Source organism: Oculina patagonica, chromosome 2, assembly GCF_052425735.1.
Source record: "Oculina patagonica isolate OP01 chromosome 2, crgOcupat, whole genome shotgun sequence".
In the NCBI taxonomy this organism is placed as follows: domain Eukaryota; kingdom Metazoa; phylum Cnidaria; class Anthozoa; order Scleractinia; family Oculinidae; genus Oculina; species Oculina patagonica.
The window spans coordinates 15,954,308-15,982,067 of record NC_135759.1 but is presented as its reverse complement, the minus strand read 5'-3'; the positions used below and the strand labels follow the sequence as shown (position 1 = coordinate 15,982,067).

General features: G+C 40.8%; 1 protein-coding gene across 1 annotated transcript; it reads left to right on the top strand.

Annotated features, from left to right (window-relative positions):
• Nucleotides 1–125: 125 nt before the first annotated feature.
• Nucleotides 126–27,760, top strand: LOC144642175 (scavenger receptor cysteine-rich type 1 protein M130-like). The gene is made up of 21 exons (XM_078501160.1): nucleotides 126–1,507; nucleotides 3,485–3,686; nucleotides 4,227–4,568; nucleotides 5,454–5,648; nucleotides 7,361–7,501; nucleotides 7,991–8,300; nucleotides 9,228–9,357; nucleotides 9,877–10,040; nucleotides 11,741–12,064; nucleotides 12,681–12,859; nucleotides 15,520–15,758; nucleotides 17,258–17,459; nucleotides 18,863–19,210; nucleotides 19,782–19,988; nucleotides 20,565–20,705; nucleotides 21,526–21,835; nucleotides 23,897–24,026; nucleotides 24,470–24,648; nucleotides 25,667–25,990; nucleotides 26,567–26,748; nucleotides 27,354–27,760. The coding sequence occupies exons 1-20, from the start codon at nucleotides 1,290–1,292 to the stop codon at nucleotides 26,746–26,748; spliced, it is 4,467 nt and encodes a 1,488-aa protein (XP_078357286.1). The 5' UTR covers nucleotides 126–1,289; the 3' UTR covers nucleotides 27,354–27,760.

Here is a 27,760-nt window from a genome sequence, read left to right as displayed (position 1 = left end):
TAGTTAGTTTTATATACTGATCTAGGACTGCAACAAACTTGTTTGTGTTGACTGATTTTGCAGTACTTTTTTTGTAGGTTCTTTTATTGTTTGCAATTGGCTCCTTTTTACTTTCCAATATGGGGGTAGACTTGACCGGTTGTTAGCTCAGCGTCTGGTATGTAATTGAAATGAATGGGATTTAATGTCCTGCCCTCAAAAGCGTGGCTTTGTAAAACTAAAACAATTACAGACTAAAAGCTTGTAAATCTTGTGTAAACAAAACAGAGGTACGAAAATAGAAAACTTTGCAGCTTCCAATTTAAGCGCGTTCTTTTTTAGGGCGGTGGTGTTTTTGTGATTTAATTGTGATTCAATTAGTTTTTGGGGTTTTACTTGGCATTTCTGTAGCCATTGATGGTATGTTATTTTATTTTGGTTGGGATTTCGTTTATTGTCTTTTGAGTCATTTTAGTCTTAGTGATGGGCGGAAACACTAAGAAATAAGGTCTGCCCTTAGGGAAGGCCATTAATTTCTGGGTGGGGAGTGTTGCTACAACAAAGATGGTGGTTTTGTCGTTGTCGCTGTTGTTGTTTTACAGACGAATTTTGTTTTCACTTGCCAATCTAAGCGTTTTCCTTTAGTTCAGTCCAATATTACACGTTGCCGGAGGCGGACCGCATTGGAAACACAGTTTCTCGGGACAATTATAGAAAGTAAAATATTTAAATCAGTGGTCTGTGAAAATGCGGCTTACGTCGGACACATCTGCAGGTTTAGAGGTTTTAGAGCTTGCTGGTTGGTTGATAGTCTAGCTCAGTCTGGAACTATATATACTGGGCATGGAAATTTCCATTTGGTTTAGTGGAAAAGGATACTGGCGATTTCATTAGGTACTTATAATATCGATGCAATGGTTGGTTAGAAGCTAATCTGTTTTGTGACCTCATAAAGAATCATTGTAAGTGAATATGCCTTCATCGAAACGTGTTCAAAAGCCTGACTCTGAGCAGTGAACAACGACCGTCTGTCCAGTGAACTCAGAATAGAGCCTTTCTGAGCATATCTGGTTTCATGTTTTGAGTCAAACTGCGTGAAGTGTCACACGATTCTCAGTCCGTGCAGAGCTGAGACATTTTAGTTTGGGTTTATACTAGGCGGTAGTCGGTCGAGTTTGCAATCCACTGCACAGTGCTGTAGCCCCGTACCGGTAGTACTCGGTTAATCAATCAAACGAAGATTTTTCCAGCGTAGAATTGAGTCCACACCGGTTGCCCTCCAGTGCGGTGTTTAACACGCTGTAATTAAAATGAATTGGATTTTACTGGGAGTCGTGTTGACGAGCCTTGAGATTTCAACAGGCATCGAGGTTCGCCTGCTAAAAGGAAAGCATCATTACGAGGGACGAATCGAGGTTAACTACAAAGGCACGTGGAGAGCGGTCTGTGATCACGGATGGAACAGGAACGCAGCTCGAGTCGTCTGCCGCATGCTTGGATTTCCTGATGTGCTGCGCTTTACCAAAGGGTTAGTGTTAAACAATTTCTTCTTTAACGTTGGTATACATTCGACGGTAAAACAACAAATATGTTTTGCTGAAGATAAATTTCCCGCGAAAGACTTTCGTTTTTCAATAATATCGTATTCTTTAGAAGGCAGCATGCACCGGATATTATAAAATTTGTCGGAAAGGAAGAAAGTTATTCGGGTGTGAGCGAAATAAGAATTATGTAATCTCCTTTATAACACGAACGGGACACAAGTCTGACGCAACAATTTCATAATTGCGTGACACATCTGCTGTAAGAAAACTCTGGAAAGAAATCAATCTGAACGCGTTACGGTACCGCAATGGTGCGTGACAATTTTAAGTCAGTGTGACTTTGATCGCGACTGCGTGACAAAAGCAATGTCACGTTATGTCAAGTCACTTTTTAAATATACACCCCGACTCATAATTATAGTTTTTTAGATAGAAATGCACCAAAACAGTAACAATGAACCGAACACAGACAAGAATGGTTACGATTGAGGAAGACAAACTTGAAAAAATAAGCCAAGTTTTTCCAGATGCGCCGTCCGTACACGCGTGACGTAAATGCTTTGGAACCCATACACTCGGACCATGCATGACATAAGCGCAATTGTAGTGTTATTGAAAAATCATGTTACTTGACTAACATGCACTCTGCCTGGTAGACACAGTTTTTCTGTACAAGCCTTATAAGCAGTATTGCGCATGGTAAGAACAGGTCGCGCACATCTCCCCAAAAGGAAAGTTTCGGCCGATACCGTGCGCATAGGCCTTGGACTGTGTTGCGTGTGGTTTGAACATGTGGCGAACATTTGACTGATGTTCTCGAAAATTCGTAAAAACACTGTTTTCCATATAAAGAGCTCACCGACGGCATCGCGTGCATAGCTTGAACATCTTTCAAAAGTCGATTTCCGGCCAGTGTGTTCACAGAACCTTTGGGTTGCATTGCGCGCGTGTTTTGAAAAGATGGCAAACGCCTAACTAAAGGTCGATATTCGAGCGATGTGCTAGAAACTTCACGAAACTGTGGTTTACGTAAACGAGTCTAAACGAGTCCCCTGATTAGCGTTGCGCGCATGAGGCAAACCTCTCTCTCCACCATTTATCAACGTGTAAATTCTCCTCCAAATTCAAAGTGATCATACAAGTCGTCGAAAAACATTACTGATCCCTTGGGGGTCTTTTTCTTCGAATTTAATCAAACAAGAAACTACTGACGACCAAATTAGGTCAAGAGAACACGCTAACTATATATTTACTTTATTCGATGGTTTAGCGACTTTAGCAAATCATACGCTCATTCTCGTCCCCAGAGTCCACGATCGTTCTGCTCTGCGGCAGGGATTGAGACCTCTGGCCGGTCCCGATTTGTAAGCATGCGCAAAGTGCTTTTTCAAGATTTTCAACCAATAAGATTTGTCATATTTGACAATGAGTCCTTGAATCGCTGATTTCTAATTTTGGAGCCGGCCAGAGGTCTCGATCCCTGGCGCAGATCACAAGGATCGTGGGCTCTTGGAACGAGAATGATCATACGCCTGGATATTTTATGAGTTTTATGAGTAAACCTCACATGGAATTTGAGGACGTTTAAGTTGTTGGACATTGGCGTATTAACACCACTTGCTTATTTTTAGACATTTTTTTTCGTTCCCTATTTAAATGATTTTCTTAAATGACTTTTTTCGTGGCTTACCTGCAAATTAACTAGAGCGTTCCTGCAGAATTTGCTGGTCATATCTGCAAAACGCACCGACACCATAGCTAAGCGTTATGTCCACATTAAACATTGTACGCACATAAACGTCACGTTACGTTTCTAAATCATCAACAGAAACATTAGTTTCTACTAATGCTTTAATTTCATCTCTTTAAAAAGAGATGTATGGGAAACAGCTACCAGGAAAAAGAACCTTTATGTTGAGAGGTTTTAATTTAATGTTCTTCTCTTTCTGTTTTTTATCAAGGCAACATGCATTCGGTCATGGCAATGGAAGATTCTGGCTTGATGACGTCAAATGCACTGGGAACGAGGAGTCCATTGACGAGTGCACCCACAGGCCCTGGGGCCGACACAACTGTCTCTCATACAATCAAGCTGGTGTTGTCTGCAGAATGCATGCGGATAACGTTATTTTTGAGCCCAAGCCTTCAAACGCCAGCGGCGAGGTATGTCTTTGTGTAATTCGTGTGTGGAGTATCCTAATGATTTGATTAAATGCCAATCTTCAAATTATCGCCCCGTCTCCTAAACGTCTTCCTTTAAAGCTGTTCTTTTGACTTAACGCCTACTCTGCTATCTAAATTAGCGCCCCTAAGTCAGCCTCCTTAATCGTAGTTAATCTTTCGTTTATTGAACTTCACGCTAGAAAACGTATCTAAATTCATCCAATTTGATGTTTCCTATGTTTGCAGAAAGGGATTCACTAAATATTTTGAGTCAAAGATCAAACTTTATAGACAGTGAATTACCATAAAAAAAACTTTTTTTGCGCCGTTATATTTGGCAACCTCTTCTAAAACCGGAAAAAACTCCGAATTACTTACATATTATATTTATAACTATTATTTTAAAGACGAATTACTGATCTATGGATAACAGCTCTTGGAGAACATAACAACTGAATTGTGCGACCATGCACGTGATCTAGTCTCGTAAAGAAAATCTAAGATTGCGTACAACGTTTTTTCTTTTCATCTTCCATTCAGGTTTCAAAAGTCCAAATTAAGTTAATTGGTCCGATTGTGGATGACTACATATCAGAGGGTATCGTCCAAGTGGAGCACGAGGGAAAGTGGGGTTACATTTGTCCCTCTAAATGGACACGTGCTAACTCGTACGTGTTGTGTGGTCAGCTGGGATTTCCGAACTTCGAGCTGTCTTCTGCAGTGACCATTCAGGATGCGGAGCCCGTCTATTGGCTGGACCATGTGACGTGTAAAGGGTGGGAGTCATCGATTGTGTCATGTGACCATGCAGGCTGGGGCCCTCATCAGTGTGAGGATGGCGGAGTTTTAAGGATCAAATGCGTTAGACGAAAAATAACTAAGGTAAGTAAATACGTTGGTATGAAAATGAATAAGTTACTTTATTTCATGCGGTTTCTCTGTCCAGGTCGAAATTCTAAACAGAATTCTTGCATGGAAACTATGCTAAATGTGGATTTTAAACATTTACTGAAAGAGTTGTCATGAGGCAACACCATCATTCAAATCCTTTCAGGTCAAGCTGGAAATCTTGAAGCCCCCACTGATTTTCAAAGATTTTTGAGAATCTGTTGATATAAACTGATGTAAACAGTACATGTAATTGATGCAAGACTGATAAGTCCGCCAAGGTTTGCAATTGCTATCTGTGGGCCAGTTCGTTCTATGATGTAAAATTACCATTTGATAAAAGGCGAGTTTATACGAACAATTTTTATGTGGCAATTTTTACTTGCTCTTGTAGATGAGAAAAATTGGTCAATTTTTATGTGGCAAATATATTTGCTGAGAAGCTGGCCTGTTAGCTTTAATGTGACAAATAAAAGTTGTCACATGCGGAAATTGCTCGTGTAGACGACTTGTCACATAAAATGTGACAAATATTGAGTTAGCATATATGTGGTCCCAATCTCCCAAACTCCCACTGGGCATTGTGCGCGCGTATCTCTGTTCGTATCTCTGCTGTCCAAGGTCATTAATGGCGCACTAAACTTTGAACTGCCGACAAAAAATTGTTGTCATCTACACGATCAAATATATTTGTCACATAAAAATTGCCAGTGTAAATCCGGCTTAAGTGTGTAAAGTTTATCACCATTGATAATTTTCATTATACTTCAGTTACCTGACTGCATGACAATCTGATAATGTGGTAAGGAGAAATTTCATGCCTGTAATTCTCGTAAATTAAAGGAAGACAAGTATGAAACAAAGTCTCTTTTTCTTTAGCCCTTGGAGGTTCGACTACGAAGCGGAGCCTTGGTCTCCGAAGGACGTGTAGAGGTGCAGTATCACCAATACTGGGGCTCCATATGTGATGACCACTGGACCCTGAGGGAAGCTAACGTAGTCTGCAGGTCATTGGGCTACGGGTCAGCGGCGATGGCAGCAAAGAATGCGTACTATGGACGAGGAATAGGAAGGGTAATAATATCATACAGGGCCGGGTTGTTCGAAAGGCGATTAACGCTAACCCAGGATTAAGAGATGATCGAGGTTCTCTTGTTTTAAAGGGTTTTCCATAGCTAATGTTTTGTGAAGTTTGAGATTGGTCCACGTTTAAAACTGTGGGACAGAAAATATTAACAGAAAACCTCAACGAAATGTTATAAAATTGAAATCAAATTTCACGCTAATCCTGGATTAGCTTAATCGTGCTTTGAACAACCGGGCCCAGAACTTCCTGTTTTACTTTGTACCAAGTGCTTTCAATTGTCTGTTAAAAGTTCCATCGGTTTTGCGTCCGCTTACCTCTCTTATTGCAAATACATTGTGGTTGATTAGATAAATAGACAGTGTGCAAACTCCGTTCAAAATCTATCCTGCAACGCAACTCGGCGAGAGTCGTTCGTTTTGATAAGCTTGTGTACTAAGGAGCAAAGACTCGAGGTACAAAATTGGACAAAGGCCATATTCTTTCATTTAAGCCCAGGCCCCGATTGAAATATCAGCCAATGAATTTACCCTTCCGTTAAGTTAAAACACTTTATGTGACGTCCGGCTGCGGCACGTGTATTTCTACAACTAGTAGTAATCAGAGATTAGGGGAGTGCGTTCGACCTATAGGTAAAATAGACCCAAGGTAAGCAGGCAGTGGCAAAAAAACCGACATGGTCGGCCTACTTGTAGTACGCCTTATGTCAAAGTTAGTTACTATGCTTATACCTCACTAAACGCGAGGAGGATAAGTGTGAGAAAGATTGTTTGACGAGCCAAAAGAAGATAGAATGAATGAAATTTTATTTACACAAAAATAATTATTTATTTCACTTGAATTGTTATCGTTTGGCACTAAACGAGATTTAAACTTCCACAAACTTCTGAAAATAGTTTCACTTCGATATAAAATTCCACAGACATAATTCACACAGTAATCCACTACACGCATATTTCATTCACACAACGAATTCTTCGTCAAAACGTCTAGTGTTTCTAGGAATAACAATATATCACAAATTCAAAAAAGTGATAAACAATTTCGATCCGTATTATACCCACTCTCGATGCATTTAATTCTAACAATTCATGTAGTTTTGTGCAACATATAATTGCAGGAAAATACGCTGGTTTACCTACGAACGAACTCCGTACGAAACTACGCATCGACTTACTCGATTTCCACCCTTTTCATGACGTTTGGTGGCTGAAGAGAACTCTGCTACCTTCTAGTGTTCTCCATGACATTTTTGGCAAAATTACAATTTTGGCAACACGTTTTTAACCCTTTTTTTCAAGCAAAATAATGTTTCTAAGCTCCGTTTGGGACGCCATCTTGTTTTGCATGAAATCGAGGCCATTTGTGGCTACCAGTTTCCCGGCCGAGATTTGCCCCTGCAAAAATCAAACGGGGCGGCCAATCTGGTGTCCATACATATGCGCGCGCATTACGGCTCGATTCATTCCGCATAACAGTACACAGGCATACCAACTCAAAAGACACAGGACACCAATGCAAAATTAGGCTTGCGCTCTCCTTCGTCGAACGCAACAAGAAATCAGAATCAAGTGGTGGTCATTGCTCTCCCTCGGTTGCGAAGGATACCGCCATTTGGACCTCTGTTTTTCACCCTTTGGTATTGGTAGAGTTATTCATGACTGTACCATACGAACTTTTCAATAGCATTATTTCGCTCCAGGTCATGCTTGATGAAGTCTTCTGTAGGGGGACGGAAAAGAGCATCACGCTCTGCAAGCACCGAGGCTGGCGCGCGTCAGACTGCAATCATTATGAAGACGCTAGTGTCAAATGTCACGTGCCAGCGCTTCAAGGGCATGAGGTATGTGACATCATATTTAGTAGATAAAGCATGAACAATTCGCTCATCCTTTGCATGTTGCGATTTGGGATACGTCATGTTTATGAACAACAATTCTGCAAACAAACAAACAACAAAACAAAATCAAAACACGGACTCAAATAATTGATAGATACTGTTTATTAACCGGAAAATAAACCCCCAACTGATTTCTACTTACAGAAGTACTTTTTTTCAGTTTTTATGATTGAACAATTGCTTTAGCGTGCACTATCGAGTTATGGTGCACCCCGGAAGTTTGGAAAGCATAAGGGTTCCTCGAGGTGTTAGCCGAACGCAACTCTATTTCTTGAGTGAACCAACTGCAGTTGCCGGTGGACATGTCCATCAAAACCCACGCTAATAATGATGCGAAGCGATTTGCTCACCCTATCAGCGTGGACTATTGGATTATGGTGGACGCTTAGGTAAACAGAATTTGATTGTGCGGCTCATAATTATTTTCTGCAGGTTCGCATCCGAGGTGGCGCAAACCCTTTCGAGGGTCGAGTTGAAGTCTTTCATGATGGCAAATGGGGAACCGTCTGTGCTGACGAATGGGGTATAGAGGAAGCCATGACAGTTTGCCGACAGCTGAATCTCGGGTATGCAAGTGATGCCGTCACCCAGAATAACTTCAGTGAAACAGATCTTGAAGTAATCATGTCTGGAGTTAAATGCCGAGTGGACGAGATCTCCATTTACAACTGTCAGCATGACGAGTGGGCAAACACCACTTGCAGCAGCAAGAAGAAATCAGCAGGAGTTATTTGTGTTAATGGTAAGATGTGTGCACAAGTCTGGCTTGGGAACTGGGATTTGGGCAAATGTTCACTGGGAAATTGGGATTCGGGTCACTGGAGCTGGAAATTACAAACAAATAAACAATAGAACTGGAATTGGGATTCGGAAAATCGGGAAAGCAAAGGGGTGGAAAATAGGATTTAGGCAAAACTTGGGCTACGCAAATTATTTTCGTTTACGCAAATTTTCTCTTCCACCTTCATGCAGTTTTCACGTCACTTTTTTTGCTTTGGGAATTCATTTCTGTAAATTTTCAAGTTTGCACTTTGAAAGCAAGGTCTGGTGGTAAACCAAGCCAGTCTAGCATCACCATGCGTGAAGGCGACTGGTGTGTAAAAATGCAGAAGAACTGTAATTTGGAGTGAAGTGTTTTATACTGCGAGAAACCTGGCTCGGGAACCGGTGTATAAAACGCTAGTAAAGTTTTGGTTACATGAGCGAATACACATTGCATTGATGACAAGTTCGGAAACTCTTCATAAAATGTTAGCCGCATTTGTTAAAATGACATTTTAATGCCGTCATAAATTACATCAATAAAATATCAGTAACTCGGCGGTATTCTTGGTTACTCTTTGCCATTCGTGGTCACTCGGGGTCATTCGTGGTCACCCATAACCATTATTTGTGATCACTCGTGTGCATCCGTGAACACTCGCAGTCATTCGTGTTCGCTCATAGCCGTTCGTGGTCTCTCGTGATTATTCATGGTCACTCGTAGCCACTCGTGGTCATTCGTAGATGGACACGATCAAAAACTTAACTTTAGTCTGTGCAAGATAGTTTCACGTGCTCCGCATACTGTGATTTCCCAAAAAGGAAACCTTAGTTTGCAAGGCTTTCAGAACTCACAAATATTTTTTCTTGAAGATTTAGTGATTAAAATGTATTTTTCCTTCCTCAGCTTTGCCTGACCTTGTACTCGACACGGATATTCTTAGAACTCAGATGCAGATGTCTGCTATTCCGTTAGTGTACCTGAAATGTGCCATGGAAGAAAATTGTCTCGCTAAAAGTGCTGCAATTCAAATAAGGTAAACAAGTATTTTGTATCAAGAAACAAGTTTGAAATGGACACAAATTTGTTCATAATAAGTTCTCCAGTGTTGTGGTTTGAACCCTTTATTAAGGTAAATGTTCCGAGGAGCGGGGAAGGGGGGTGGGGTCTCTATTATAAACGCTTTTTAGGTACGTGTTGTGGCGCGAAAGGTCATCCCATTTGGTCTAAAATTAGGTACTGTTTATTTTGACCATTTTGGCCTGGAACGGGGTATCGATTTTTCAGTGGGTGATGTCTCAAACAAGGCAGGGAAAATCATAAAGCTTGATCCGCAATTGGCTGAGGATTTCAGGAAGCGCGCGCCGCACACGCCCACCCAAACTTTCGGAAAGAAAACGTCAAGGCTATTCCATACAAATCTTATTAGTGTATCAGCATACCTCAGCCCACTTTACGCTTTTATTTAAAAATATGAATTTTTATATTTAAAAATATGAATTCCACCCTTTATCATTGTTTTTCTGGACAATATATTTCCTCATTTGGGTTTCAGATATTCAGAAGCGTACCAAAGGAGACTGCTACGATTCAGTGTTAAGGTTGAAAATCGAGGATTGGATCACTTCAGACCAAAAGCTGACAAGTCAACCTGGCAATGGCACAAATGCCACCAGCACTATCACTCCATGGAAACGTTCTCTACTTATGATCTTATTCGTAAGTATGAAATTGATGTTACATAATTAATACAGATGGAGTGAGTAACTGACAGATTGGCTGAATGGCTAAATGACTGACTGGGTGACTGAGGGAGTGACTGACTGAATGATTGACCAACTGATCATGATTGAACGACTGCCTGCCTGCCTGACTTACTGACTATTTGGCAAGCTGACAAACAGACCGACAGACAAATACCTGTCTAACGAACTAACTCTAAGCAGTGTTTAAGGCGCAGACACCCTTGGACAGCCAAACGGAAACAAATTGATTACCGTGGAAATCCCCATTCGGTAGTTTGTGAAACAGTTGATCAGTTTTTTCTACAATCCATACTTTTTACTCTTTGGTCTTAATAAATGATTTATACCCCGACGAGACGATATATTTTGGAGGGAGACCTTATCTCTGAGAAATACAATGCAGAAAAATATTCCTCAATACTTTGTTGGCTTAAGGTCGCGGGGGATACCACAGCATGAATAAATTCATGAACGGAAATTTTGCTTGAACTGCATCTTTTAAAACTCTTATTTCTGAGCTGTTATGGGTGCGATTGAGCTCAAATTTTACAGACACATAAAGAAATGATGAAAAATTGTGAATGTCATCTTTTATTTGGTAGATTGCATTTAACGGCGATGTTATAGCCTCGTTAGTTCCAAATTGGGAAAAACATGATTTTGTGGCAGAGTTTGTGGAACGAATAGGAGACAGCACACTGTGATCTTGTCAAAAACTAATCAGTCAATACCTCTAGAGTGTCATAACAGAAGCGGATTTTTTAATTTTAAGTTTGCCAGCAAGTTATGGCGTTTTAAGTGCGGAAATTTGAATTCAATGAGTTCTACCTCTTTCTAAAAGCGCTCTTTTAAAATTCCGCTTCTGTTATGACACACTACAGTATTCATAGTTTACCTATCTGCAGTGGCAAGTCATGAAGTTCAGTATCCGTGCTGTATTCTCTGCCACAAAATTGTCGGAAAAGTCCAAACTTTGAGATTTCCGAAGGTGTCCCGACCTAAATACGATCAATTTGCCAAGGAGAGATGTAATTATGGTAATTATATTCCACGCTTTTATGGTGAGAACAATGCGCTTTTAAAAAGGACACGATTGTTTATGCCGAATATTTTTGTGATTACTCTGAGTTGCAGAAATATTCAAATTTAAATGAAAATAAGCTCAAAGACTTCCTACAATCTATATAAACGTTTATCGCTAAGTGTTGTTTTAAATTGGTTAAAATATCAAAGAAACAGGGATTTTTTACAAATCACGCGCACGCGCCCATATTTTTGTCCAGTCATAAATATCTCGTAAACTTCTCGATGTCAGTCGTTGTACTTCGTGCATACGCTTTAAATAAATGCATAATGATGAGCCAAAGGTGTCCCCCGCGACCTTAATGGATTTATGCGCGGTGGTTCTCGTATTGTGTCCATAAAACAAGATACTTTACTTTCGTCGTGCGTTTCTCCACCTAGGGTTCAAATGGCTACCTTGGAGGAATTATTACGGAAACCTGTCAAAAATGCTGGGATATATACGATGGATTCCAACTGTTGGTGTCCCATAGAGGGGGAGTAGCACTACTGCTAGTCCCTTCATACTACTGAATCCGCCAAGTGTAATGAACCATAAGGCTCCTTCGATACTTAGGATGGGAATTAACACTGAACCCTTTCACTCTCTAGGCCAGAATACCGGAGAAAAGGTTGCTCAGGGACACAAGGCCAGTTTTTGTTTGGAAGACACGAAGTGCGACCCCGGTTTCGAACAAGTTTGGAACTGTACCGACCGGGGAGATCAAGGGGTATCCCCGGGCTGTTACGATATTTATTCCTGGAATATCGACTGCCAGTGGGTGGATTGTACCGACTTTGTGCACGGCGCGTTTTACCTTCGAGTTCATCTGAACCCTGGAAACCAAGTGGCCGAATCCGATTTCAGAAACAACGTTGCCAAATGCTCCGTGTATGATTATGGCAGCTACGTTATTACTAACAGGTGCTGGATTGGTAAGTTTGTCAATAAATTACTGCTTTGTGACTGATTTTCAACTCGCGTTTGATTCTAAACCTCAAACTCTTGTTACATGACGAAAGTGTTAGTAAATTTTTTTCGTGCTTTTTGCCTATTATTTTACGACACGCGAAAAAAAAAACCGGCTATGCTATCCAGTCCATACATGTACTTTTCCCCTCTCCTCAACTGAATAAACCGAGAAGAGGTCTGGGTAATCGGCTACTTTTTATATTTGTTAAATTATCGTAGAACACAATAAGCGTCTCGTTTTTTCTGTCGGGACGAGGCGGATGTGGCATGGGTTATGGATCGGGGTAAAATTTATGGTTTGCAACCAATTCCAATTGACTCATTTCATGACAAAAAAGTGGCGGCTATGTTAGTGAAATGGAGTTTTTTGAATGACCACCAGCTTGGCAGCAATGAAGTCACCCCTAATTTAGAGTTACATGGCGAAACGAAAAGGGATGCCACATCCAGTTTGTTTTCTTCAGTTTCTTCGTTATTTTATGTGAATAGTTTATAAATGCAAAGTATATAACCTCTTTTCATAGCCAGGTGTCTATTCAGTAAGACTATGTAATAATAGCGTGGATCTCTTTCTTGCAGAGGACTGCGAGAGCGGAATCGATACGCATGCCGGGAATTCTGGAGGGAACTGCTGTGTGTTTCCTTTTCTTTTCAATGGTAAACTCTATCACGACTGTACTATGGATGGATTCAGGAAAAAGTGGTGCTCCACGACCTATAACTTCAGCAACGACAGAAAGTGGGGACTTTGTTACAATTAGGACAGTGAATTTTTCCAGGGTTTTTTTAATCCAGTTTTGTGTATTAAGAAGATAATGGAATTTCTGCGCGTTGTTTTGGTAATTGGATCGGATATCGCCAGCTTAGGCATGCTCTTACTAGGCCGGCTTAATTTGTTAATGTGTGGGTATTAGCCATTGTTCTGCAAGTTTTAACATGCAATTTTTAGCCACATTGGAAACTGTGTTCTTATAGCACGTAAGACATCTTAACACATGAAACATTAAGACTAAAGTAGGCGTAGTATCGCTACCAACCGTTTATTTTCCGCTGAATTTAGGCGAGCGTTGGTAAGACACTGCGTGCTCGAAGCAGTGGGATTATGGTTCCATTCCCAGATACCACGCCCAGGGGTTGTATTCTAAACTCTCAAGTGCAATGTCACCTCGGAACTGCACCAGGGTACAAAGTCAACTGTGCACATCATACCGATCCGTTTATTTAATTCTCATTGTAAAACTCAGAATGTATGTTCATTTAAAAAAAAAAATACTGAATACCCATACTTTTAAAAGTAAAGGTTTTTAGTTTATTGTTACTTAATTTGTTTTTTCGGCAAGAATCTGCCAACAACCACATTAATTATCTTGTGTATGTATGTGATATACATCTCTGATTCCTTGTATTATATCGCTTTGTAAGTTTTTATTGAGTTCGTTGCAAATAAAAGTTAAAATGTGTATACTGATATTCGTGCTTGTTGACTGCGATTGTCCGGCGGAAACCAAAATACCCGGGCCAAAATAGTTCCTGGGCAGGGTCTGGTCTGTAAAAAAAAAACCCGGATATATACTACTTATTAACCGAGAGTGAGGTCATTACAGGGGAATCTCAGACCGAGGCCTTGATGTATTGACCGAGCGATAGCGAGGTCAATACATCAAGGTCGAGGTCTGAGATTCCCCTGTAATGACCGAACGGACGAGGTTAATAAGTTATTTATTATATGGCCTTTAAGCACTATTCAAAAGAAGAGTATAATCAAGGGAAAAAACACTGGAGGTAAAACTCGCTCTCGCTCTCTGTGGCTCTCTTCGTCGCTCATACTAAAGAAGTATCGGTATGCTTATATTTTTCTTTAAGTTATTGAAAAGATAGTTATATTTTGTCGGCTTTTTTTGTTTTTTTTCCCCTCGCTAGTAGCTTTTACTCACAACTCAAAAAAATCGTCGAGCCGAGAAAAATTTTCATAATGCCCGGTCATTACAAGAAAATAATGCCCGCTCAGCAGCCAATCAGAGCGCGCGTACTATTGTAGCCATATAATAATTTGGTCTAAAGTAGGGCAAGGATTTTAGTAAGCGCGCCGCACACCTTCGGACAATACCTGAGCCCCGCACAATTCCGTTGCTGGTGGTTGACGTTTAGTAATAAACCCGATCGATAATCTCCAGAGTCTGGCCACCTGCTTCGGTTGTTGAAACGTCAGTCACATTTTCTCGTCCTTTGGTCATTACAAGAAAAATCACGCCCTCTGGCACAGACTCGATTTTTCGTTATATCTGATTGGCTGGTAAAACAAACCAAAGAAAAACGAGTGCTTTGCGCAAGCTCAAAAATTCCTGTCCGATCAGAGGTCTTGACAATCTCGTTCCCAGAGTCCACGTTCCCCTTGACCAGCGGGAACGTGGACTCTGAGAACGAGAATGAGGTCTTGATTTCTCAGTCGTTTGCTTATCGTTTCTGCTTCGCGCTCTGTGAGCTTGACTTGTTGGCAAGTCTAAGCAAATGATTCCCCGCCTCTTGAGAGTAAACAACTCCCCGCGATGACAGCGATGAGGCTGGAAAAGTGATTGCGTTACACTAGTGGTAAGTTAAAAGACGTTATAAGATAGAGCAACAGTTTTTACACAGTCTGCATTTTAGATCCAGTGTTCATTTTATACTAACTGCTGCGGTTTCCTTTACCACGGATGAGGTTTGTAACAATTTAAATATTGAGCAGTAACCTCTGCGTTACTGCTTGTCACGCAGTACCGAGGTGATTTCTTGTGTACGTTATGTAACCATTCAAATGAAAGCTATTGAGCATACTTTCACGTAGCCTGTGTTTTGAGCGGAGCGGGACGGCTGTACACAGGCTAACTTTCACGTAGTGCTGTTTGTTGGGCAATATTTTTAAGCTGTAGTTTTCTTCTGCTGTTTTGAGATTTAGCATTCTTTATTGAGAATCACGCTTTGCGTGACGACCTTGGAAAAATGATAACGGGATCCTTTTATGAGCAAATGTCAAAACAGTTTCCGATAATTGTTGTCTAATCAAAAAATAACGTGTCACATCAGCATTGTCATGCTTAGGAACATGCCGCCGTTCTATCTTGCTTTACCGCCCTTGTTTTAAAATTGTTACAACCACGGGAATTTGTACAGGAAAACAAAGCTATTGAAAGATGGTTTGTGTCAAATCGTTCTTCCACAAAGATAAGATAAATTTGACCCGTGGGAAATGATACTCCCGGTGATACTTTAGGGTTAGGTAACAACAGAAGACCTCTGTTCTCAGCTGATAGTATCATCGTCTGCTTAAAAAGCGCGGGTAAAAACAGTCCTATTGCACTTTCTAGCTGCTTCCTAGAAGGCTTTCATATTAAAGACGAGAACAAGAAGGTTATAGGCGAGTGGAATTCTGGCATTTTAACACGATAGACATAAAGCCAAGATGTCGTGTATTTTGCTTCTTGCATTCCTGTCGGCCTTGAGGCTTGTCAGCGGCTCTGAGGTGAGACTAGTTGGAGGAAAGCACGCGTATGAAGGCAGAGTCGAAGTGAAATACGACAGTGAATGGAAAGCGATTTGTGATCACGGATGGAACATGAAAGCGGCCAATGTGGTTTGTCGTATGCTTGGTTATCCAGAGGCGCTGCGTTATACCACAGGGTAAGTGAGTGTGTAGGTCACTGGAGATCATCATTTGTAAGGTTATGTGAGCTGAAGTATAATCAGTATGTGATGATAAACGATCACGATCACGCAACGTATCTAACGTCAGATGAAATTCATAGGAAAATTTCTCGCTCTTAACTACTTTTGGAAGCGCCCTCCCCAAGGGAAACAGAGGGAGTTATGACGAAAAGAGTGAACACAGAGAAACCAGTAAAGGGTTAAAATCATTTTTTTTTTAATTTTATGATATGTGAAGTGTTGAAATGGAATACGATAAAAATAATTGAAGCGGGGCTGCGTGCAGAAATCCATGTCTGCACTGATAGCTACAATCTATTGTCTTTAATTCCAGTACTCCAGAGAGAACGGGAGAGCTTATCAGTCCGAATAGATTTTTCACCTAATGTCGTTTGTACGTACGGTACTGTTCTTTAAAATCCACTTATCTGGTTGCTAGAGGTTTACCTCGGTGAAAGAACCTGTGTTAGATTTCTTTGTTTTAAAGTTATTGCTTAAGGTCGCACAGGACCCTTACAATCATTAGTATGTATTTATTTAAAGAGTATGCACGAACTGCCGGACGACTGAAGCCAATAACAAACGAAATATTCATGAGAATGTTTGTTTTTAAACTCTTTTGTACAAGTAATTACTAGTAATTGTTCTCAGCTTTGTGCACGTGCGCTGGAACATAGGGAATTATCATAATTAGATTCACAGCTTTTAATATATCACACGTTGTTGTAAACATTGACTCGGAAGGTCTTCGGAAGAATCAAAACCTGCAAATTTGTGTCCAAGTTTTCTCCGTCGATATACAATTTCAAGAGTTGATTCACGAGGAACATAAACTTGGTGTACTCTATTGTGCCATGACTAGAGCGAATTTTTAAATTTCCTTCTCAAAATGAAGATAGCACGTTTCAAAGTTTAGATTTCACAGTTTTGCTCTCTTAGAAGCGATTAACTTGTAGCAGTTTTTGAAATCGAAAATTTCGTTCTAGTGGTAGCACGAAAGAGGTTATGATTTATCACTAAGCTCTACAATCATTTAATTTGGTGCGCTGTTCTAGCTGAAAACTTGGACACAAAATCGCATTATCTGCAGTTAAACTTTTAAGGGCTTGTAACATCACAGACAACGGTCATCTCTCAGTAAAAGGACAATCATGATGTAATTCCATCATCCCCGAATATCCTTGTTAAATTTTAGAGGAATCGATGTTCAAAATGTAGTGAATTAAAGCTATACAAGATAGCACTCCGTCAAGAAATTTGGCTAATGAATTTATTAATGAGCAAGGGTCCCGCGCGACCTTAATGCTCAATATTGTTTTGCTAGCTCTTTGTTGCATAATTTGCAATTTTCGCATAAGAGACGACTGGGGACGAGTCAGATACAATTCTTAATTAATATGTATTTCACTACAGTCTTGCTGAAAATTGCTGTTTTAATACTCGTAATAAAATTATCGCATTTATCATGTTTTCAGACATACTGCCTATGGTCGCGGTGATGGACACTTCTGGTTAGATGACGTCAATTGTGGTGGAAGAGAATACGACATTGAACGATGTTCTCATAGAGACTGGGGACGACACAACTGTCGCTCAACGAATCAAGCTGGTGTTATATGTAAGCTACACCGAAGTGACGTGATCTTTGCGCCCGAGCCATCGCCAGCCAGCGGTGAGGTATGTGAGAAATCTTTAAATAATTAAACAATTTGAACACAGTAAGTAGTTCAGTCCAGACATTTCCTCCACGCAACGTTTTTAGGCAGTGCTACACGTGCTGTTGAGTAAGCACTCGTTCATACGGCTCAAAAGAACGTCATATCCAGGTTAGCTATACCCTAATGTGTGTGGGGGGGACAGGGGGGTATGAACCTCCCGCCTCCCGTACCTTTTACTCCCGCTTTCCGTACCTTCTACTCCTGCCTCCCACCTCTTTACGTAGCTGTTCTCTCTTGTTTGTTCCATGTCTATTGCGAAATATAATGAAATGTTACGAAATTTCATTCGTTTTCTCCCGGTTCCCGCCACCTTAAGAATCCCGCTTCCCGCCCTCTCTCCTCCCGCTTTCCGCCCCTTTTCTCCCGGGCTCCCGCCCCCCCTGTCCCCCTCCACTAATGTTTCAACTCGGTTAGCCTAATAAGCACTCCAGTTATCCTAGTTTGCACTCTGCGCTAGCTGGTTAACACCCGGGTAGCCTGTTAAAGGGACTATGCCATGGAGATTTCGCAGATCATGATTTTTGGTCTAAACTGTTCTGAAATAAGTGGTAGGCAATTTTACCCATGAAAAATATTATTCATGAACATTTAACTGAAAATATAACCTACATTTCAGTGGGGATATTTTTTTAAAGGTGCGCGGAAACGATTTGAAAAAACGTGGGCTAACGTTTTTACATTGCAATCCATTTCCATCCGAGCCATTCCCAACCAAACGCGCTTTTAAACAGTGCTAGTGCTCTAGAATAGCAATTGTTAAGTTTCCTACGACACGAATATTAATTTTGGCTGTTCAAAAATCTGTTACTGTAACCCGCGACATAGTCCCTTTAACGGTTTAGCTTTCATTTGTAGGTAAAGGTAACACGTATTTTGTTCTTTTGAGCCGAGTGAACGAGTCCTAATCGTGTTGTTGAACTCTTCCTTACGGACGTCACTATAACAAAAAGGTTCATTTGGTCCCAGAGAAACTGAAATCCATGTTATCTTTGCTACCCTGATCCGGGACTCAGATTTGCCCCCCTGTGGTGTCAGTATAAGAGGATGTTTAAGTGTAGCTCTAACTGGCCGTCTTTTGATGACTCTCGCTTGTAAACAAGTTTACGCAAGAGTCTTTTTCTCATTCAGCCAAAATTTTCTTAACAAAAAAAGAAAATTTCAGGACAGGCAAATACAGGCGTTTTGGATAGCCTACTGAATACTTGTGCAAAAGATGAGTGAAATGGGGATGAAGAAATGGAACGATTCTTTGTTGCTTCTCTCCCCTTAATACCCTAGCTATCCGCGTTGCCCCATTCCCCGATGAATTCAAAACGAAGGATAAACTCTCAATACACATCGCTTATTTCTGGTTCTATTCAGGTTATAAACGTGAATGTAAAGCTAATTGGTCCGATTGTTGATGACTACATATCGGAGGGTATCGTCCAAGTGGAGCAAGAGGGGAAGTGGGGTTATATTTGTCCTTCTAAATGGACACGTGCTAACTCGTACGTATTATGCGGTCAGCTGGGATTTCCTAACGCCGAGGAGCTAGAGTCTTACACGGAGACCATTCAGGATTCGGAGCCCGTCTATTGGCTGGACCAGGTCACGTGTAAAGGGTGGGAGTCATCGATCGTGTCATGTGACCATGCAGGGTGGGTTCGGCACCGGTGTGAAGGTGGACAGGCTCTGAAGATTAAATGTACACGCAAAAACATTACGCAAGTAAGTGTTAAGTAAATGTTTTCTGATGATGGGTGTTTTGTGTCGTTTTTTCTAAGTCGCCTTTGCCCTTTTTTTAAAGAAGTCTATGAAAATGAGTTTCGTTCGTGTGAAAATAAATTTGTGAGTATTAAAAAACTTGGAAATGGCTTATGGCAAAGTAACTATATAAATTCTCAGAACATGCCATGTTTTCAAGGACGACACCCTGCCCAAAGTAATGCATTTTAATTCCTTTAAAAGGTATATCTTGTGCTAACGTTGGTATATCTTGGCTCTTTACGTCTAAAAAGACGGTCTTAGCAGTTGCAGATCAGTTAGTTTGGTATATAGATAGGTGTCAACCGGCATATCACACAAAGGGAAAGTAAAAGAAAAATACCTGTAGTTCAAATTTTCAATTTAGCTTACCAAATCAAAAATCAGGTTTTGTTGCCTAATTTATTATAAGTCCGTCTGACTGGTGACGTTTCTCTATGGCATGTGGTATCTATGACCGTGGCCGTCTCAGTAAGTAAGTGTTGTGACGGCTTGCAGTAATTGTCAAATTGTTTATTTCAACTTTACCTATTAGACTCCAGAGGTACGACTTCGCAGCGGGGCCCTGGTTGGCGAAGGACGAGTTGAGCTGTATAGATCACAAGGACGAGTAGAGCACTGGGGGACAGTATGTGACGATCACTGGACCTTAAGGGAAGCTAATGTCGTCTGCAGGTCTTTAGGTTACGGGTCAGCGGCAATAGCAGCAAAGAATGCGTATTTTGGAAGAGGAATTGGGGAGGTAAAGGGGTCTCCGGAAAAAAATTTCTTTTAATCTTATCAGCAAAGGAAGTAGAACTGGGCCAGCGCGTTTAGTTAAGACATATTAAAACATGGACTGTTCACAGCCCTCTATTTTTCCGATCGATGAGCGCAGGGAAAGAACGGCGAGAGAACTGGTTTCCAGCGCTGACGCTCGCTTCGCCCGCCGATTCTCTCGTTTTTTTGCGTCGAGAGGCTATGGACAGTCTAGTTAGAACAGAGCCACCGGTGCTGCTTGGCCTTTATTCTAAAAGTAATCACGTAGTACAATATTTCATAGATAGTTTTAATTATTTTGTGTGAAATCTTTACTTACAATCGTCACAATATACGCGCACTTAATAATTGAAGTTTGCTTGTGAAGGCCACAAAGATAAAACTCTTTGCGCAGCAAAAACCTCCAAGAGGTTGTCGGAGAAGGTTTGATATTCAGTTCTACGCGGTGAAGGGGCTAAAAAAGTGCCGGTAAGTTTCGAAGCGCTACGGTTAAAACAAAATAAAATTAAAATGATGCTTACAGCTCAAATATTAATCCAGTTCTTTGTGTACTATCCAGGTCATACTTCATAATTTACAATGTCTAGGAGTCGAGAGGAATATCAGACATTGCAAACATCAGGGATGGCGTAGATCAATGTGCAATCATTATGAGGATGCTGGTGTCAAATGTCATGTACCACAGCTTCAAGGCCATACGGTTTGTACTGCAAGTTCACACCTGATATTTTACATTTGATTACAGTTCACTTAGCGAAGATATAAACACACACCACACCCCCACCCCTCCCCCCCCCCCCCAAAAAGTTATGGGGTGGCCAGGTTTCGAAGTCCTGGACCTGCCGTCATATGTGGATTGAGTTTGTTGTTAGTACTCGTCCTTGCTCCGAGGGTTTTTCTCTTGTCCTCCTGTTTTCCTCCCTCCACAAAAACCAACAATTCTTACTTCTAAATTCTAATTTTATCTTAGAAAGGTGGATGAAGATCCACTCTGAATGTATGCCCTGTAAAATTTTATTTATTTTTTATATTATTTATCTTTAATTTGTCTTTTGTGGTCAACACAAAATGTCAAAGTTGGGTTAGCTGAGGAAAGTAGGATTTTCTTGTTTTCGCTACTATGATATTTTTGCCAATAAAATTCTGCCTAAAGTGACGACGGCTACCACGTTTCCCCGCCAAAATGACACTTTTACACACATGTTTTTGTTGGTAACAAAATCGTAAGGGAAGGACCTTTATTTTATGAAGGGGGGATATGAAAAACATTAAACAAAATAAATTGCTTGCAAACACGATATGTATAACAAAACATAGTTTACATTTCGAAAATAAATGTTTGCAGAGGTGCATAAACTAAAAGATCTGCTTATGGCGGTTGGAGACGAAGGGCGTGGCTGCCACTTTCGGGCGCAAAACGATTTAAAGGCGGGAAAATAGAGCTTTTGTTTTTAGAGGATAACTGGATACCATTAGGCAATTATTTAGGCTTCCAAACAAACATTTACTTTTTTTTTCAGATTCGGCTCAGTGGGGGTCTGAACTCTTATGAGGGTCGCGTTGAAGTTTTTCACGGCGGCAGTTGGGGAACGGTTTGCGCAGATAACTGGCGTATAGAAGAAGCGATGGTAGCATGCCGACAGTTGAATCTCGGATATGCCAGCCATGCTATCACGCAAAACTATTTCGGTCCCACCAATCTCAGAGTGGCCATGTCTGGAGTGATATGTCTAGTGGACGAGATCTCCATTTATAATTGTCAACACGATCCATGGGAAAATGCAACTTGTAGCAACAGGAATAAATTAGCAGGAGTCATATGTGTAGACGGTAAGTTGTAATAAATATGTTGGTGAAGTATGTTGGTCTGCTAGTTTTCTGCCCACAAATAACGACATTACTAGTTTAGGCTCCACCGCGCCTCTCAGGTGGGGAGGCGCGGTGGCGTAATGGTTAGCGCGCTCGACTCCGAGTCGAACGGCCCGGGTTCGAGGCCTGACCGGGGCGCTGCGTTGTGTTCTTGGGCAAGACACTTTACTCTCACAGTGCCTCTCTCTACCCAGGTGTATAAATGAGTACCGGCGAATTTACTGCTGGGGGGTAACCCTGCGATGGACTAGCATCCCATCCAGGGGGAGTAGCAATACTCCTAGTCGCTTAATGCTACGGAAACCGGGATAAGCTCCGGCTGTATGGGCCTCATGGCCGGGACACAGACTTTACCTTTACCTATTTTAGGCTCTGTGAGGTTTATTTCTTTTCAGAAGTTTCGAATTCCACATTTGTGGAGCGGTTTAAGTTACAGTTATACTAAAAAGTGGCAATCGGGTAACGTTAAGAATGAAAATATCTGGGCGATGTTGAGAAATGGTGAGATAGCTAAGAAAAGATTTTGGTATGGAGCAAGCTAAGCAATGCGCAATAGCTTGAAATTAAGAAAAAGCGGACTCTTAAAGTTTATTGCTGAATTCTTTTGGTTTCTACTTATTAGCCACCATCTTATTAACCTGCAATCAGGCATTATTTTTCTCGGGGCGGAACCTGTTCGCAGGTTACCGTCTTATTAACCAGCCTGCGAGGCAGGGTGCCTCTCCTTTGGTATTCAAATCCATCAGTAATTAAAAATTGTTGATGGCGATCTTTTTTACTATCTACATCTACATCTACATTGAGGATGTTCTTGCAAAGGAAGGCATCACAGATTATATGTTTGTTTTTTGTTTTTTTTTTTTGGGGGGGGGGGGGGAGGGAGGGAGCGGAGGGGGCAAAAAAGACCTTAAAATTATACCACTGCGCGCTTTGAAGATTTTACAGAACTATTATTTATACGCCAGTTCCAAGACAATTAAAACTGACTTTTTTCTGCAAAATATGAGTTAAAAACAAAAGATATAGAGAGTGCGCACGCACGTTGCTCCAGGTTCATTTACATTTGCAAACCTCCGTTCATTGCAAGTGCAGAAGTGTTGACTGTATCGGCAAAAGAACTCAGTTTGACTTTCCCCGAATAACCGAGGTGCCTATAATAATAGAGAGATTTTCGCTGGAAACGGGAAAGGCTTCATAAGGACAGAAAGAACTGACTACGGATAAGACGGGATTGGAAATCATGGTACGACCTTGAGCTTTTGTTAACAAGCTTTGTAGGTGGAAGCGACCAAAATGAGTTTATTTAATAGGACGATGCAGGGATTTAAATAAAATATGAAAAGCGTGCAGTAACTACAACTATTTTTGGACCGTTACATGTTGAGACAAACGTAGAGCTTGCGCATATATGTACCTGATTGAAGAAACGTTGACCCATGACCAGAATGTTTTCTAGGAAGTCGGAAAAAGTAGTCCTCAATTGTGACAGAATAAACATTATGATAAGCCAGGTTGCATAAATCATGCTCGTAAGGCCCCAAAAGAAGAAAATATCCTGATTACAGTCAACTCTCGCCTTGCGAAAACCCCGCTATTGCGAACACTCGCTATTACGGACAAAATCCAAATCCCCGGTGAAAGAGGTTTGACTTGAAATGACTCCCGCTATTACGACGGACTCTCGCTATAACGGACACTAAATGACGCCCCAAGCGATTCTGCTGTAACGAGAGTTGACTGAATCAATAAAAGGAATATTACTAGGCTTACCAAGGCTGTCTACCCAGAATACCATTGGGTCTTGTCGTTCATGGTTTATGCTTTTCACAAGGTCAACATTCCTTCAATTAGGTGCATTGATTATCTTATGACAACTAAGACAAGCTCACTAAGTGGTGGGGAGAGGGAAGGAGGGGGGGGGGAGTAGAGGACAGTAATGTTTTATGATTTTGAGGGTAAGAGAGCACATGCTCGAGATGAAGCTTCAACTGACTTCCAACTTTGTTTTCAACTGGTTATCAGAATTACCAGATCTCGTACTTGATACCGATGCACTGAAGGAGGAGATGCGATTGGATTTCCAGCCTTTGCATGCTCTGCAATGCGCATTCGAAGAAAACTGTCTTGCAAAAAGCGCTGATGTACTTTTCAGGTATTTAAATCGTCTCTTATCTCTTCTCGACTTCAGAATTTGATAAATAGTATTTTAAAAGATGTAAATTATTCTTTTAAAGAGTAGGGGTGTAGTCCCCGGTGAGTGTTCTGAATGTGTTTTTGGGGTTGGGTTGGGTTTGTGAAAAGGGGAAGAGAATGAACTTTGGCGCCCGCCAGATCCGCGCCTTCATTTCAGTCTAGAAGGCTCAAGTACAGAGATCCGTTAAGGATGGTTTTCACTAGGCATAAGCACAAGCATATGCACAAATAATTTCTGGGCTGGAATCTTGGTGCATTGCAAAAGCATGCGATGCGAGACGTTTATTAATTCGAATGATTGTTGACCTTGTTTTGTTAGTCAACATTTTTGATATTTTCAGATTCATATACATTGCAAATTAAGTAATATTCTATTGATATTGGTGTCGTTTTTTTATGTAGGCCTGAAAATAGTCGGTATAATCGATTTAATCGACGAAGTCTATTGAGGTTTACAGCTAAGATCGAAAACCGAGGATGGGATCACTTCAGATCCAACACACCCATGTCAGGCTGGGAATATCATCAGTGCCATGCGCATTATCACTCCATGGAGACATTTGCCAGCTATGAACTGCTACGTAAGTACAATTTGTCAACATATTTTCCTTAAAGGGGCTTTGTCACGGATTTTACTAGATTAATGACCAGGCAAAATTTTTATTTGTGTCGCAGAAAACCTAAAAATAATAATCCATTTTTTATCTTTGGCTGCGGATGGTTCGGATGGAAATAGATTGCAACTTTAAACGTTAAGGCTTTACTTCTAAAAATGTTTCCTCGCGTCTTTTCAGAAAACGATATTTATAGCCGTAGCTTGATTTCTATCCGCAAATTAAGGCTATATCTTCCTTTAAATTTTCAAAGATATGGATTATGGGTTAAGTTGCCTACCACTAAGAACAGTATAGACCAAAAATCTGTGAAATCCCCGTGACGTCACGGAAGCTCCTCTAAGAATCATTGTACTCCATTTGGGGGTACTCAACAAAAAATATATACGGGTAGGCCTCGCCCCGAGGTCTTTTATATACCATTTTTTTTAGAGAAAGTAGATCTAACGTAGAAATCCCTTTTCTAAATGTTTTACTTTAGCAACCCCTTAAAATGCTCAACCATTAGATGCATCTGTTTCGGCAAGATTTTTGAAAGGCCCTTTTAAATACCTAAATAATATTTCCCCCTACCCTTTCCAATATACCTCACTCGTGAAATTCCTGCACTTTTAAGACCTCAAAGACCGTAAAAGTTACCCCTTTCTGGTGGCGTCTACCCGTACAGTCCACTATAAAAGAGTACCCTCCGGGCACTGTACATGCCATTCGAAACGAGTTGGGAGAAATTATTGGTTAAAAGAGGCATGGGTAATGTTGAGTGCATGCTAGCACGCTTTCCGATTTTAAAGTGATTCTGTTGTTGTCTTTTCAAAAATTACAGAATGTTAGCAATCAATATTCTGCTCAACTTTAGTAGACGTTTTTGACTTGTTGGCAAAATAGGAGCAACATGGAGCAAGATCATGAGGTTTCGTCAACTCTCCTTGACGCGCGTTCTCGTTTGATTCAACAGGCTTGATAAAAGTTACTTTTATCGTTTCAGGTCAGGGTAACTATGTGAGGCGAGCCCAAGGCCACAAAGCCAGTTTCTGTTTAGAAGACACAGAATGTGATCCAGGGTTTGAGAAGAGGTGGAATTGTACCAGGGGCGGTGACCAAGGCCTATCTCCCGGATGTTTTGATATCTACAGCTCTAAGATTGACTGTCAGTGGGTGGACTGCACAGGCATTAGACAAGGGTCCTTTTATCTTCGAGTCCAGCTCAATCCTGGGAACCAAGTGGCTGAATCAGATTTCAAGAACAACGTTGCGAAGTGTACAGTGTATCATTATGGGAGTTTCGTCATTGCTAACAAGTGCTGGATCGGTAAGTGGTACGTTCCAATTCAGGTCAGAGCCGCACGGCAAAATGGAATACATTTGTTACAAAAAAACGGCTGCGAAGGAGACTAGTTTCTAAGTTGACAAATATACAGTCCTCCAGTCCTTACAGCAGTTCTCACGTTACACGAACTACGAAATTCGTACATGCAGACTGCATCCTTGTAAACTGCTCTCAATCACAGTTACCACAGCAACCGAGTATTGCTAAGTAACGTTATCAGCCACGTTCATTGCTCGCGCAAATTAAACTCGCCCCAGTAGACTGAAGCCATAATAATAAATAACGACAGCTTAAAAAGGTAAATTTCAACTTCTCAGTTTACCTAACCCTTCAACTTCTTCATACAGTATCAACACATTGTCAGATGAAGAGGCAGTAAGAATAAGATGTATAAAAGCTGTACCATCAAATTACACGCGCCCAATTTTCTCCCCTCGCTATTCTTGCTTCTCCACTCAATGATTTGAGCGAAGTAAAAGAAGACTCGCAGTCTTAAGGAAATCATCAACTAAAATTGTTATAATCAATCTCTTAACTGAATCAAGTATTTTTCTTTAGAGACTTGTGAAAGTGGTGTAGACACATATGGCGGGAATTCAGCCGGTAAATGCTGCGTATTTCCATTCCGGTACAATGGTAAATTGTATCATTCCTGCACTACTGACGGACTCAAAAAGAAATGGTGCTCAACAACCTTTAATTATTCTAAAGACAAAAAATGGGGACTTTGTTTTAACTAGGTGAGTAAAATTTAGGTAAATCCAGCACACATTTCAAATTGTGCACGTTACTTTAAATTTGATATGTAAGAAACGCTGCCTCATAAGGGAGGTTAAACGATCGGGACATCGCTTTGTTAGGGATCGTGTTTAAATTGCCAATGATTTAACTTGAAAACTACAGTTAAGAGCGAAATTAATCAAATATATGTTTGCACTAACTATTCCAAAACAGTTTCTTTATAGCCAAAGCTATACTATCGCATTTTCGTTACACCTGAGCCGTATTTGGCACGTGCTGTTAGGTAAGCGTGTGACAAAATGTCCCTCACGCGTGCTCAGGCTTCCAAAACGCGTCCTTCCACGCCCCTCAAACTGGCGCATGATCGTTGTGACCTGCAAATACTTACATAATGAGCATGTATTGAACCAAAAGTAAATTAACACTTAGCCCAGGACAAGTATAGCCATATAGAAAAAAAATCATTCATATAGCAAAGAAAACGTTAAAAGAGTCGTTTCTCTCGGAGAAAAATAGCTAGCAAATTAAACTCGGTATTCTTATCTCGATGCAAAGTCCAAAAACCTCTTTTCACCGATAGAAATTATTTTGTTTTCAATTTCAGGAAAGTAAAAAGACCTGAATGGACTGCATTACACTGGAAGTCCAGCATCTTAAACAAAGCTTCTCCATGTTCAACTCAAATTCTTCGGACAAAGAGCAAGCCTATAAAAAAAACCAATTTAACGAGTTATTTTAAAATATATGAGCATTAGATAAAATGTTTTGCCTATCCATACAATTTCTCTTTGTCTTACTCATTAAAGGGAACTTATGCGCCTCCTCTATTTTGTTTCATTTCCTTCTAAGTCTTCTAAGAATCATCATGAATATTCTGATATCACTTTTTCCGGATTGTTTTGCGCTATTGGCGGTATGGATGATCCCGTTTCAAGAAATAACTGCGCAAACTCTAAAACTAACCTTTGCGCAAACTATTAAGTTTTTCTTTAGGTCGTGATAAACTGGAAA